Genomic DNA, 14,792 nt, shown 5'->3' on the forward strand with positions numbered 1-14,792 from the left:
GATTTCTTGTGCCTACACTAACCAACTCTATTAACCATTAAATGGCAAGTTTGTCAGTAACTTAAGTTTCTGTCAAACATGAATTTGATGGTACATGACATGACCTTCGTTGCGTGTAATCGCTGCGATTCGCACCTTTGTTTGCACAAGCTTGCGCGTGTGAAGTTGATAACTGGCTGATATTACGTTATTTGAAACTAACTTAGGCCTGACGACGCTAGTTTTCAATATTCAGATATAATAAAAAAATATAGGTCATGTTTTTTTTATAATAGAAGGGGGCAAACGACCGGCGGGAACACAAAGGTGATCATCGACGCCCATTGACATTCGCAACACTAGAAGAACTGCAGATGCGTTAAAACAATTAAGAAAATTTCCAATGGTGAAAGATTTTTAATAAAACTACATATAGTTTTGTTAAAAATCTTTCACCAAAAAATATTTTTAAAATTCTATTTTCATAAAAATAGAATTTTAAAAATATTTTTACACAGCCTTTATAAGTACGCACTTTTATACGTAGAAAACTTACAAAGTTAACTTCTCTCCTGAACAAAGAAACTATTTTCTTAATAAGTGAGTCATTGGGAATTACAACCGTATAATGTTTGTATAAACTTTTATTAGATTTAAATATAAGTACTAGTTAAAATGATGTTACATTATGAAAAATTGTTTAATAAACATCGTTGAGATTTAAATTTATAACAACACTTTTTTGCTCGATTGTACCTTTATTTTGTCAATAATTGCTCTGAATATGTGTACCTTGAGATCGTAATGATAATGAATTATTTGATTGAGTAAAATTGTCGATTTCTCCCAAAGTAAATGACGCATACTTTTTTTTGCATTCTTAAATTGTTTTCCCCTTTATTTAATTCTACAAAATTTCATATGACACATTAATAAAAATGATTTAATGGACGTATGTTTAGGGTAGCAATGAAAAATATGAAGTAGACATTTTCATATACATTTTAAAGAGAAAATACGGTTAACTACATTAAAAATGTTTTATGACGTCACAGCAGTAAAATAATCTTCAAATACAGTATGATATAACGGTGCCGTGAGTTATGTGGCTAAACCGCCTCGAGACAAGAAGCCATTGTAATAGGTCATTGGCAGGATGTCAACGGAGATCCTCAATGAATCATGAATTATCCCTCCATCTACGAAAACGTTACACATATAGAAGTTCCTAATTTTCACATGGTAAATATATGGGTTAATACGATTATGTCATTTTTATTTGTTACACACGAAGGATATGCTAAGAACGAGACGTTATCTCCTTCAATAAAATGCATTGTAAATACAAAAGGCCTATTCCTACATGAAAAGAGTTGATGAACTCAGTATTAACATTCCACCAATCAGATATTGTTGTAACACCTTTATATTATTTGGTTATGTCTCGACGCCTCGACCCGGTGCTGTAGGCAGGGAGAGAATTTTCATTAAGTATATTCTCTGAACGTATCCCTTGGTTTTTCGACATTAAAAGTAGAAAGAGAAGAAAAAGATAAATTTTATCAATCTAAGCATACTCTTATAGGAAATGGGTGCTCTCATGGGCAATAGGTCAGTCTGAAAATTGAGTGATAAGAGATAAACTGTAACCTGCAAAGATTTCCCACCCAAGAATAGTAACAGCGACTTTATAAGTTACGATTTCGCTTAGTGATATCTTAAAATGACTAACATTGACTATTGTAGAACTATTACAAGAATGAAAGAAGAACTACTAAGAATTTATTAGCATATTATGTTTTATGATCGATGTTACATAACTAAATAGAAATGTATTAAATTTTAATATCAAATTCTTTGGAAAGTCTATGAATAAACATATACAAATGATTTATATCAAAATATTCTTTTGTTATCTATTTTTGAGACAAGAAAATTTATAGTATTCACTAGAGAACTAATTAAGTGACTGCAGATACTTTTGCTCAAGCATTTCTTTGCAGCTTGTTTCAGAGCATTAATTTAAATATTATTTTGTTTTTAAATATGAAAAAACAGGTCGAAACATTTAAGTGCTGTAATAAGATTATCTTTATGTTTTGATGATGCAATAGGAAATTAAAAGTAAAAAAGACTTAATTCTTTATTTTAACTATACCTACTCTAACAGCTAATGATCATTTCAAACATACCTTAGTGTTAGATGTAAAGCTAGGTTAAGTTGCGTCGAATACTTTCGTATCGTAATTATCACAAGTTCATAAATGATAGTATAATTTTGAGGTAGAAATGAAATTAGAATGAAAGAAAGTCTGATAAGAACAAGTTAAACAAACAAAGCAAGTATAATATAATAAAGTTGAGTAAGGTGCGTTTGGAATGATATGGTTAGTCAGTATATTTGTAGTCGTCCGTGGGGGCTAGCGTGGTGTCGTCCTTGCGTTCACCAGATCACTTCGCCCACCTTATCATCGAATGTCATCGTTTAACACCGGCCACTAGAAAGGTTTCACTTACCTCCTATTATTCGAGCATCATTCACACACTGAATGATTCAATCACAACTAATCGAACGCAGGATGTTGAATCAGAAACGTTTGGGAAACAAGAAACGTCCGCGTGTGTTTACGGGGCGAAAGTGTACGCGGAAGTATCACGATGGATGTCGTTAAATACGATCGCTTCGCGCGCGTTTTGGTCCGCGACTCGACGATGTAGCTCTAACGTGGAGGAGAAAGTCTCGGCCGTGGTGCGGGCGCGCCGGTTGGCTACCATTGGTAGGGGGGGCCGTGACGTTGCATGCAAAACCAACTCACGTCTGAGCATCTTCGCAATTTTGAGCATATTATTATGATTCGATGTGGTTTCGAGTAATACACTATTGTGTGAGGTCTCATCCGATAGACTTGAATATTATTTATTCTAATAATGCTTAATAATGTAAAATACGTATATTTAATAAAAACTGTTAATAGAAAATTCTACATGTACCTACATTTTCCAAAATAAGTATATTAAGTAAGTAGTTAGTTAAAATTAAAATCTATAAACAATGAAACGGCTAATTAATTAAGTTTAAATAGCAGTGGATGAAACTTAAGTTAAGTTTACTTATCTTTAGGTTTACTGAATTTCTTTTTTCTTGAATTAGTTTTGCATATTCCGGGTAATTTTCTGCTTGTGATGACTAAAGGAAGTATTAATTACTGGGTATTTTGAATTCAGTTAAGACGTTGAATTTTTCTTAATAGTTATCATTTACTTTACTTGAAATTTAAATTTAAAATTGATTTTTGCGAACAAACATTTGCAGCAGATTTTTATTTTATAATTCATTGTTAGAATGATAATAAAATTTATCATCTTTATTAGATGACATCATTTAAGATAAAGAATTAAGACCTGATTTCAGTTATTGTGTGAACAGTGCTCAATTAATAAAAATAATTGTCAATGTTAAACAACTTCCTCAACATACAATATGTTACATCTGTTTTAAATCCCGCAGAGATGTTAAAATAAACACAGACAAATCTCTATGAGTCGTTATATTATTTTTTCTCGCGAAACCTCGTTAACTTTTTGAATGAACACAAATGTCTTTGCGTTGGAAGTGTCGGTTATAATTTAACCAATTAAAGCAAGTTCCCACGACTTACATCCCTCGAGCAACGTGAAGCAATTAACTTTGTAAGTAGTGTACGCACTTTAATATTACCAATGTAGGGTGTACTATTATTTTGGACCCTGTGTATTTATTAGAATAAAATATTTAAGATACCTCTAAACTTAATAATCTACACGCATTGCACGCAATATAATTTATACTTACACGCTGAATAGATTTTAAAAACAATTAAAAAAATAGATAACGATTCAAACAAACAAACAAACAATAGTTAAGACTTTTTTTGTCTACCTATTTTAATCGAAGGAAGAAGGAGCTGGTAGCTAACAATATTTTAATTTAATGTTTATTTTTTATCTTGCATGTAAAGTTTATTGAAGTAAAGATATGTTGAGACTGACATTCGCAAGTGTACCACTACAATAGTTGCCACGCGAAATGCGATACAGAGATGAAAGAATTGCCGCAACCTTAACAACCACTGATATTGTGGGAGGTCCACCCACGTCACGTCATGCCTACGTGCCTATTTATGTAGTTTCTACTGACTCCGTCCACTGAGAAAATTATTTCTTTTTGTTATGTTTGTTATAACACGCAAAATTTAGATGTTATTATAAGTTTTAATTAAGAATAACTTAGTGTACAAATTTCAAATACAAAAGAATTAATTTTATAAATCATCTGTTCACAAAATGGAAAACAAAAATATTATTCAATAGACATTTGTTGAGTCACGTTCGTGGAGAAATCATTGAGGACATTAAAAATATTTATTGCTGTAGTTAGACTAAACTAACAGAGACAAGGAGGGCAATCCGCGTTTTACATTCTTGATGACAACTCAGTCATTCGCCATAACAGGGTCGGATTTTCCTACATTTTACGTATTATTATTTTTTTAAATTCATACTATATATGTTTTTCTGATGTGAAAAGTGTACCTCGAAAAGTGTAAATTTTACAGAAACAGCCATTGTAAGTAAGCAAACACTCTCAAAATCTGTAGTAAAATAAAAAAATAAGTTCATTACGATCACATGTTTTAACTTATTTTACCATATCGCGTATTAAAAAAAAATTGATATTTAAATTTTAAAATTAATAAAACCGAATGCGTCCCTGTTGAAGCGGGAACGGGAGCCATCTGTTTATACAATTATCGGTTAAGAGCCGGGGTATGGCGCGCGCTGTTCTTCCTAAATGACTCCTTCATGAGCGATATCCATCGGGACACTTATTAGTGGACCTACAACACGCATGAGCTTTAGTACGCATCTTACGTTCATACTGACAGCCGCGCATCAAATTGAAAAAATCTCCGTTTACATGGATAATTTTCTAAACTGTAGGTACATCGAAAACGGCTGGGAAAAGAATGTAACGCACTCGGTTTCATATGATTCAGTGGAATCAGTGCCAAATACGAAGCAGAGGTGCCAAGCGAATGCACGAGAGAGGGACAGGACGCAAAAGTTAGTACACATTATTTTTTATTTTAATATAAACAAAAATTACCAAATGCTCTGTATAAAAGATATCGTCATGCCTGTTAATATGTTTGGATAAAACAGTGATAACATTATGTTTTAAAAGGGCTTTATTGTCTCAGAAACCCTACTTTTTAGACAGATACATTGGCTACATTTCGACGGATCCTACACATAATGTCGTAACTCGTGTTTTGAACAAAATAACTTTTAGTGTTTTTCACCTCTCCTAAAAATCTTCAGATTTTCTGCTAATTTACTATTCTATTATTTATATGTCTTATAATAGTTATCAAAATATCATTTCTGATTTCCAAGCAGCGTGAATATGGCGTTCAATGCGTTGCGGCTTCTAATACCGACGGAGCCACCGGATCGCAAGCTCAGCAAGATTGAGATACTGCGCCTTGCCGGCAGTTACATCACGCATCTTGACAACCAACTGTATACTGGTAAGGATAGCTTTTTAATATGTAGATTTTTAGACCAGCAATGTATCTGGCGTTCCTCTGATGTTACGGATGTTATGGGCGTTGGTTTCTTAACATCGGTTCCACTGCTTAATAAAAAAATAGTCATTCATTCATTCATGAATGACTATTTTTTTTAGTTCGTTTGTTAGATTAGTCTATGAATACTTGTCTTATTTCGAAGGATCATGTTTGTTTCGGATAGTATTTTATGTTTTTGTATCCACAGGTGTAATGGAACAACCTTGTCTCCAGAGAAATGAGTTCAATTGCAAAAACAGTCCACTCTGTACTTTTTGTTGGTCGACAGTGAAAAAGGATGTAAGTCACAAATTTGCTTGTTTACATTACTCAGACATTTTATTTTTAGGAACATTTAATTCTTAGGTATTTTATTCTATTTTACTTTAGTCGAAAATAGCATATAATAACACAGGAAATAGTTCTTATAATCTGTCCTTGTATTGGTCACATTTCACGTGTGACTCGTGCTCGCCCACACGTGCTATCACACGATTTACATCTCTAACGTGACCGTGAACTTGCTTTGAAATAGCTAACAAACTACGACTTTTAATGCAATTTTTTATCAAACTAGCTGTAGCCTGCGACTACGTCCGTGCGAAATTGAAAAAAAGAACATTTTTTTTACATAGCAGAGGATCACTAAAACCGTTTGGTTAAAACTACACAATTTTTTTTTACCAATACGATCTTCAAGAAGCGAAAGATTTTTTTTTCTCAAACAACAATGGCAACGCATGTGCAATTAATCTAGTTTTGTGGATGTCTACTCATATATTAAGACTCTATGTGTTTGTTTTCAGATGTCAAGTAAATCACTGAGCTTTGATCCACCATACTAGGGATACTCTGAAGAATATCATCTTCTCCTAGTCTTTACAAAGCTTTATTGTTATAGTATTAACATTATAGTATTTTGATATAATAAATATATAACATTTTTATCCTTTATGAAAAAAATGTCAATTTTGTATTTCGCCAACTTTTATGATAATAATAATATAATCTAATATATTTTTTTTAAATATCACATTATATTATCACAAAAGATGTTAGAAGTAAGATTTTACTACTTAGTATTGTTCCAAAAAAATAGATTATCAATAAATAAGTTACAAATATCTGTGTTTTTTCCATACCGTTTTATATAATTTATCTCAGACGGATATTTTCGAAATATTCGTGTCAGGGATCCCAAATGCCACACTGAGAATAAGTAACTTATTGGAATCGTGAATATAATGTTTTTAACCAAAATTATTTTACAAGGGTTTTTAATTATATTCCAACATTTTTTAATCTTTTAATAAATTTATAATGTTATTTGAAGAATTAAAACGGGAAACTTTGCACGATCGTGTTTACCAAGTCCTCGTGTTAACAGTACCGGATCTTATCTTTGTACACGGAAACCTTTAATATTATATAACTTCGTGTCACTACACCGTATTATACTTTACACTTACTATACAATTATACTTTTATTAAAAACAACAAAAGACCCCTTTTCTTATAAGGAAACTAGCGACCCGCCCCGGCTTCGCACGGGTGCAATGCAAAATATACCTACTACAGAATAAATGCACAATTTATTTAAGGTACTTAAATGGATAAGGATTAATGCTGTATTGTTTAAAATCACTTCGTAAAAGAATAAAAATGGTTATGCTGGGTTATCCCTAAGAGATAGACATATACCATCGCGGACTTTTTTGTTGAACTTTTTAAGGTGAACAATACTGTAGTACATTATTTTGGTCTATCTCGTAGGGTTCAGCCAGCGTTTGCAATATAAGCGCAAAAAAACGTGCTTATTTACGACATCACATTAGAAAACTTTAAATTTATCAGTGTTTCTCTACTATATTATGCATTTATTATACATACAAACCTTCCTTAAGAATCACTCTATCTATTAAAAAAAATCCGTTGCGTAGTTTTAAAGATCTAAGCATACATACGGACATACAGCGAAAGCGACTTTGTTTTATACTATGTATTGATAATGGGAAAGGCAGTTGGATTTGATGAAGGAGGTGATGCATAGGAAGGTTAAATATTTTCTTTTTGTGCGTCTCCTCCTTCGTCGATTGAGGGTAGGCAACGCATCTGCAATTGCAAATGTCTATGGGCAGAGGTCGCTTCGTCATTTCGGCGAATTCATGTGGCACCTTGTAATATAAAAAAAACCTGCTAAATGTAGATTTCCATGCCCGCTGTTTTTATAGTCTTTTATTCTCCTTGAAAAATAATATAAAGGAGCTTTGACAGTGAAAGCTCACTGTTAATAAATATTGATAAACATTATATAGGTAAAAAAGTGTAAATAAAACCAGAAAGTAAATGGCACCTTTTATTATTTTCATACACTGATTGTACGTACAATGTATAATTTGTAATAAGAGAGACATAGATTGTTAAAACAGAACTAGTCACAACCAGTTTTATAAATAGATGTTCGAATTACATTATAAAATACATAATGTAAAGTCAAGTACATAAGGCAATGCTTACTTAAGTCATGTAGAAAAATGTGGAAGCCATATATTAAGTCACCAACAAAGACGAATTTTAGTATAAAATCTTAATAATCTATATATTTACACATCTTAAAATATCCATTTAAATACAAAATGTAAATTGATTGGAATTACGAAAAAAAATGTTTCGATGGATAATAGCTATTTTGAAATTATTAAAGTACTAAAATAGTCTGATGAATTTTAAATACTGAATGTAAGCACACTAACATCTTAAAGTATCTGTTTTTGTTTTTTGTAGGCTTAGATTTTTAATTGTCATTTATAAAAATAAAATCATATTTAAAAGTCACAGTCAGTAGCTATTTCAGGTTTAAGTACGCAAAATATACGGTCATAATTTAAGTAGAACATTAAAAAAATAATACAATTATTATTATTACTTTGTGACCGTATTTTTTCACTAGGATTACTCCTTAAGACTTACACAGGTATAACAATTATTTGACTAGTAAAAAATCTAGTCGACTTTAAATATACACTAACACTACTTAATAAATAATAATTAGGGCAAGTAAGTATTTACAAAAGAATACATATTCAATCGAATATATAAACAAATATATTTTTCATTAAACACTAAAGAAATGCAATTAAAATAACACGAAGATTTAAATACATAGAAATAACACTTGTCTTAAGTTTTCATCTTACTAATGTTTAGATGGATGGATGGATGTTTGTTTGAAGGTATCTCAGCTAGCTTTTAGGACAGCTAGTATTTGATAATCGCTAAAATATCTGTTATGACCTTTGTTACTGGCGCAAAATGTCGCAGTCTATTTAGAATCTATGGTATTTTTATGGATCTTACAATACTGGTTGATTTACTGAGATTGTTTTTTTTTTTTTGTAAAATTACTTTTTTAGAATTGCAGCATAAAAAAATTACCCCATACACGTATTATCATGTGCATAGAAACTTCTATGTATGACTATGTATTTAAATCTTGGTCATAAAACAATATATTTTATTATAATTTTAGTGTTCGTGCAAACATCAACAAAACAATACCAGCGTCTTTAACATCACAAACACGCATTTTCCTCTACGAAGACATCACAGTCAAATGATATTTATAAATTATATAACCTTACATACACGTCATATATAAATAAAGTCAACGACGAACACATTCAATATGTACACTGTTTTATATAAAACAATTGTACTTATAAGTTCCACAGATGAACTATAAAGTTCCAGTACAATATTCACAAGTAACTCTCAAGTCACATAGCTATCGAATGCTGTTCCTATCTCGACCGATGAATGGACTGGACTCGTGGTTGTTTTTCTCCAAGTTCCCGGACAAAGTCGGGTCCGGTCGACTCCTCTTGAAGAAGCCCAACTTCCACAAGGCGATTATCAACAAAATTAACACAATTAGTCCAACTATCACTGACACAATGATCACCCATAAAGGCACTTCTGAGGGCTCGCTTATCTTCAAATCTGGATATGCAACGGTTTCAACCTAGAAACAAGTTTTTTTTTTATTAACTTACAGTTTGGAAGCTAAGTTTTCTAAATTCATGTCAGTAAACGTGGGAATATATCAATAACGTAATGCTCATATTCTTTATGTATCTAGTAAAGTTGAAAATGTTGTCCCCTGAATGTTTTTGGCTATCCAGCTTTTTAATACCATAAATTTAACATAAGTCTGTTAAATATTTTTAAAATAGAATAAGCAATTAAACAACTATGATTAGGATTCGGATCTTCGCCTTGTTCTGAGAATTAAAGATGTATATAGGTTTAAATGTAATAGTTACCGTGGCAACGTCATCGTGGTGCTTGCTCTGATGTATGTTGTAGTGCTCTGGTATACGTAGTGCGGCGCTAGAGGCGATGTTCACATGGCTGACACGAGGGTAGTCCTCTACCAACGTGGCGTTCCACAGCCTAGCGCGTACTGTAATCGTACTTGCTTGCATGCGACGCAGACCGTAGATGATGCAGTGGAATTGAATGCATTTCGCTGTCTTCTTTTGACAGTTCTGTAATGTTATTTGGTTAATTTAATTTTGTGGATTTGGTATCAAATTAATTTTATTTTTCTAATAAAAGGCAATTGCCAGACGTATCCAATTTGCAACGCCATTACGCGATAGTACTTTTACGATGATTTTCACTGCGTAGCCTGCTTATTTCTTACAGTACAATTACAATACAGAAATATAACTATTAAACAATATGTAACTATTTGAATAAAGGTTATTATTATTATTATAAATGTGCGACAGAGACAGTCCTCTAACCGGAACAAGCTTTATAAAACAACAATTTAGAGAAAAGATAATTTAGTTACTCTTACCATATTGACAACATGTTTTCTGTGTCCATCTTTATCGGTGTAAGCTTCCGCTTTTACCACATCATTTTCTCTCTTTCTCCTCACTTTGTTCTCTGATGCTGCTGAGTATTCGATAACTTTTCGAGTTCTGTTGTATTCTTTGTTGAATTTTTCACTGGAACTGACGCTAAGTTTTCCTGTGGTGAGGAATGGGTCCATTTCCAGATTCTCTAACAGTGGTTCCGTGCTGCCTGGTCGCATTGTCAGTTTTAATGGATTTATTTCACCGTCAGATAGGAAACATTCTCCGTTGTTTTGGTCTGTAAAAATATTTTATGTTACTGCAACAATTTATAATAAAAACATTTATGAATGACGAAGAAACATTCGAAAATCTACTGCTGCACTTTATAAATGAATGATGGTAACTTACCAGCGTCACCATCGACAGTGGGCAAGTCTTCGGGGTAGAGGAGCCATTTGCCCTGCGGTCCCTCCGCCGCCACTTGGTGCGGCCACGATATTACCACCTGCAGCGACGAAACTCGCAGCGGACCTTCGTTGAATATCTGCCATTGAAACGTTCAACATATTAGAACAAAATCATTCTAGTCATGGTTTTCAATTGCTGAATTAAATGTGCAAAAAATTGTCATCTCTCTCATTCTGTTTGCAAATACAGAGTTTCGTCAGTGAAAACGCATGGTAAAACAAACTTTGTTAAGCATAGAAAAATAATGTTCAGAATATCATATTGTGTTTTGAATTCGATAAGAATTACGACGAAGTTTACATACTGATGGTTATTATGAGTATTCATAATACCGACGGATTATGAATGCTATTCGTTCGTATTATTATAAAAATTTATTTACTTGATATGTGTGGACTACGCGCGTGCCGATGTCGTCGAAGTAAGTCATGGCAGATTCCCCTTTCACCTCGCCGCCGTAGAACACCTGCTCCGGCCGCGCCACGCTACAATTACAATTAAATATATCCATTACTAAATCATTACGATTATATTTTTGAATGATTTTTGGTTTTAAGAACAAATACAAGTAATTACATTAAACCATGGTGTATCGAACAACCACATAAAAGCTAATTTAAGCTAAAATCCTTTTGGACAAATGCCCATGTATTACAAATGTAAACGCTGACAGACTGAAAATTAAAATCAAACCTGTAAGAATAATTTGAATCAGAAAGCACAACAAATTGTGAATACTATCATATTCCACTTAACGAAACGTCTCTTAATTATAACGTTTTAGAATTCCAACTAGAAATTACAGTACAAGATTTACCCTTTGATCAAAAGTTCTGCATTCTTTATAATCAATGCTTCAACTTTAGCGGGCTTCTTTCCTGGGTACCGCTCCTTGGAGGTTGAGTTAGCCCACACAGTGAACGAGATGGTCGCCTCATTATCCTCCAGAGCCCTCGCATCGAACCTCATGATGACCGGCGCGGCGCCCTCCGGCTGCTTCTTGAATGGATTCTCCAGCATACACGATACTATCGTCTTGTTTACGCTCGAACATATCATATGCTTGTCCTAGAAAATTATAACATATCCTCTAGTCTTAGCTACATAAAATAATTTTCATGAAGTTAGCTTTTTGAGTTAAGTTATTTTTTGGATCTTTCACTTCTAATCACAAATTAAATGTTAGAAATACTCACGGATATGTTAGCGGCGATGTAATGCAAGCTTGGGTGATGCTGCACAAACAGCTGCCCCTCGTACGCCGATTCTCCCAAATTGTCGATAGATATTGACAATTTTATTTCTTCCTCTTGGCCCAAAGTTAGTGCATATGAATTTCCATCTTCAGCTGAAATGTAAACAGAGTTATCGATTAAATATAGGGAGGTTTACCAATGGGTTAGTAAATACTGTATATGTAAGATAATGGTACATGATCTGATGATGATGATCTCATGATTTCTTATTTTCTAAACTCTCCTTTGAGTAGGTTTTTAAAGTCCAAGATACTACCTCGCTATATCATCAGTCGATGCGAAATTACAAATCTTGAACATTTTCAAGAACTTTTACATATTCAAAACAACTGAGAACGATTCACCAAAGACACTACCAATTTATGAAAAATATACAGAAAAAAACACAAACTTACATTTAGGCAGCAGCAGTACAGGGACGACGCGCAGCTCACTGATACAAATACCATCAGTCCCGCAGTCGTTAAGGAAATTGGCACTGAAGGCGGTGACGGCGGTCGCGTTCAGCACGGGGAAGTCGTCGATGTTGGGTAGCGCCTTCACCGTTGAGAACACTGGCTCTACGTTCACCAGCTTGTACGTAACCAGGAACTGGAAATACCAGACGATATTTAATTTATTATCTTTCATAATTTTTTTCGCTATAATCTACTAAATCTTTACACTAAAAAATACATAAACGTGTTATAGGATAGTAACTTTGCTAATTATTAATTGAACGTGATAACTTTATAACAAAAACAACAAAAGGAAAAATAAGTTAATCAAAATATCTTCTAAACTCTGTAGTTCATTATAAAAAGTGTCATGGTACAAAACGAGATGTTTTAATACAAAATCAATTTCTTTACCTTAATAGGCGTCTGTATGTCTCTTGTGTTATTCTTCAAGTATGCGATATGTTGCCTACAAACTTCGACGTCCTTTCCCAATCGTAGTGTCTTGTTTACAATATTAGTTTTCTCAGAATCCAATAATACTCTGGAATATTTCCTCCCGCCAGAGAAGGTTTCCGCTTCGATTACGTAACTGAGCTCATGTGTAATAGCTTGCGTAGATTTTACTAGAGATTTTATAATACAACAAGCTTCAAAATGAAAGCAAGTGTAGTTAGAAGTTGGGTCCTTAGTACATCCTTGTTTCGATGGATCGATGTTTATAATCGTATTCGATGGTTTTATCGATGTTTTAATATCGATAATCGGTCTACTTCGAAGTAATGCGATGCTGCTCTGTAAATATATGAAAAAGTATTGAGTAAACTCGATTTCCTTCAACCTAAATTAGAGAAAAATTATTTACTACTGTTTACATATATAATATGTAACAAAAATATCTTATTACATTTTCGTAAGCGCCAACTAGCAGATCGGGGTAACCGTTCGCATCTAAATCGACGCCACCAGAAAGTGAATAACCAAATGTCTTCATAACCCTCGGGAGTGATTCTGCTTCTATCACTTGGTCTGGTTTCGTATGTAAACCTTTCTTCCTATCACCCAAATGTATGTACACAACTCCATTCCCTTCGTATGGGCTGCCTACAGCTATATCTTCGCAACCATCCTTGTTCAGATCTCCAGCATTCGCGATGGCGATACCGAATTGTGACTCCGGTTTACCAGTTATCTTAACATCGTACTCTTGACGTAGACTGTACTTATTGTTCAGATACAGATACACAGCACCACCAGAGTCTCTTGAAAAATAAAACGGCGCTCCGACTAAAAGATCTGGTAACCTGGAAATTTTATTTTCAGTGTTAATATTACAAATATTTTGGGAGTATGTTGGGATGGATGGATGGATGGATGTTTGTATGAAGTTATCTCGGGAACGGCTCAACCGATCTTGACGAAATTTGACATAGATGTACATCATCGTCTTGGAGAACACATAGGCTACATTTTATTTTCTTTAATTCTGCGGTCAGAGTCGCCGGCGACAACTAGTTTATTAATAAATTCAAAATACATTTTGTATTAAAATTATGGTTTCATTAAAACTACTAAGCCATGCGTCAATTGGAGAAGCAATTAAACAAGACTTATATAGATGAAAGTTATCAAAAATGTAGACCAGCAATATATAGAGAATCAGGTCGCATGTTTGAAAATACGACGGCCTTATATTTTACGTCCACTATAATTTTTACCATAGAATTTCTCGGTGAAACAATGTTATGAAAAATCCCGTACTCTTTACTTAAGTACATATTTTATTTTACTTGTAACCTAATATTTCTGTTGCAAAAAAAACCTACCCATCTCCATTAACATCAGCAGAGGCGACTTCGTAACCGAAACTGGATCCGAACTGTTCCCCATTCAGTGTCAGGTTATACTCCAGTATATCGATGTCGGTGCGACCCCAGTCTTTTATAACTCGTTTGCTGAAGATGACCACTTGTCCGGTGCCGCGGGCTCGGGGCGCCCCCGCTGCATACGATGGCACTGAGTTGAAGAAACCTGCGCCTGTCACTGACATACCTGAAATAAGATAGTAAGAAAATATTTAGTAAAATTTCTATTTTGTAACGTAATAGGTGTTAGATTAGATTGTAATTATTTTATTTTCTAATCTATGGCTGTCTTTCCATCAAAAAAAAAAAA

General features: G+C 33.5%; 3 protein-coding genes across 4 annotated transcripts in view; 1 reads left to right on the forward strand and 2 right to left on the reverse strand.

The window, feature by feature from the left end:
* Nucleotides 1–2,684, reverse strand: part of LOC106717948 (dual oxidase) — a 32,389-nt gene extending 29,705 nt beyond the window's left edge. Inside the window, exon 1 of the mRNA XM_045680546.1 lies at nucleotides 2,497–2,684. The gene's annotated coding sequence lies outside the window, so the exon portion shown is untranslated. The remainder of the gene's footprint in view (nucleotides 1–2,496) is intronic.
* Nucleotides 2,685–4,839: 2,155 nt separating this feature from the next.
* Nucleotides 4,840–6,433, forward strand: LOC106717886 (basic helix-loop-helix transcription factor scleraxis). The gene is made up of 4 exons (XM_014511825.2): nucleotides 4,840–5,082; nucleotides 5,416–5,549; nucleotides 5,797–5,888; nucleotides 6,395–6,433. The coding sequence occupies exons 1-4, from the start codon at nucleotides 4,868–4,870 to the stop codon at nucleotides 6,431–6,433; spliced, it is 480 nt and encodes a 159-aa protein (XP_014367311.2). The 5' UTR covers nucleotides 4,840–4,867.
* Nucleotides 6,434–8,360: 1,927 nt separating this feature from the next.
* The window catches only part of LOC106717933 (integrin alpha-PS1), a 66,942-nt gene continuing 60,510 nt past the window's right edge, over nucleotides 8,361–14,792 (reverse strand). For both annotated transcript variants that reach the window (XM_014511902.2, XM_014511901.2), the window contains 11 exons: nucleotides 14,444–14,669; nucleotides 13,525–13,921; nucleotides 13,032–13,412; nucleotides 12,576–12,771; nucleotides 12,121–12,272; nucleotides 11,742–11,992; nucleotides 11,307–11,409; nucleotides 10,865–11,000; nucleotides 10,453–10,751; nucleotides 9,911–10,135; nucleotides 8,361–9,609 (listed from right to left, as the gene is read on the reverse strand). In XM_014511902.2, the coding sequence (XP_014367388.2) occupies nucleotides 9,373–9,609; nucleotides 9,911–10,135; nucleotides 10,453–10,751; nucleotides 10,865–11,000; nucleotides 11,307–11,409; nucleotides 11,742–11,992; nucleotides 12,121–12,272; nucleotides 12,576–12,771; nucleotides 13,032–13,412; nucleotides 13,525–13,921; nucleotides 14,444–14,669 (2,603 nt within the window). In that variant the 3' untranslated portion in view covers nucleotides 8,361–9,372. The remainder of the gene's footprint in view (nucleotides 9,610–9,910; nucleotides 10,136–10,452; nucleotides 10,752–10,864; nucleotides 11,001–11,306; nucleotides 11,410–11,741; nucleotides 11,993–12,120; nucleotides 12,273–12,575; nucleotides 12,772–13,031; nucleotides 13,413–13,524; nucleotides 13,922–14,443; nucleotides 14,670–14,792) is intronic.

Source organism: Papilio machaon, chromosome 13, assembly GCF_912999745.1.
Source record: "Papilio machaon chromosome 13, ilPapMach1.1, whole genome shotgun sequence".
Classification (NCBI taxonomy): domain Eukaryota; kingdom Metazoa; phylum Arthropoda; class Insecta; order Lepidoptera; family Papilionidae; genus Papilio; species Papilio machaon.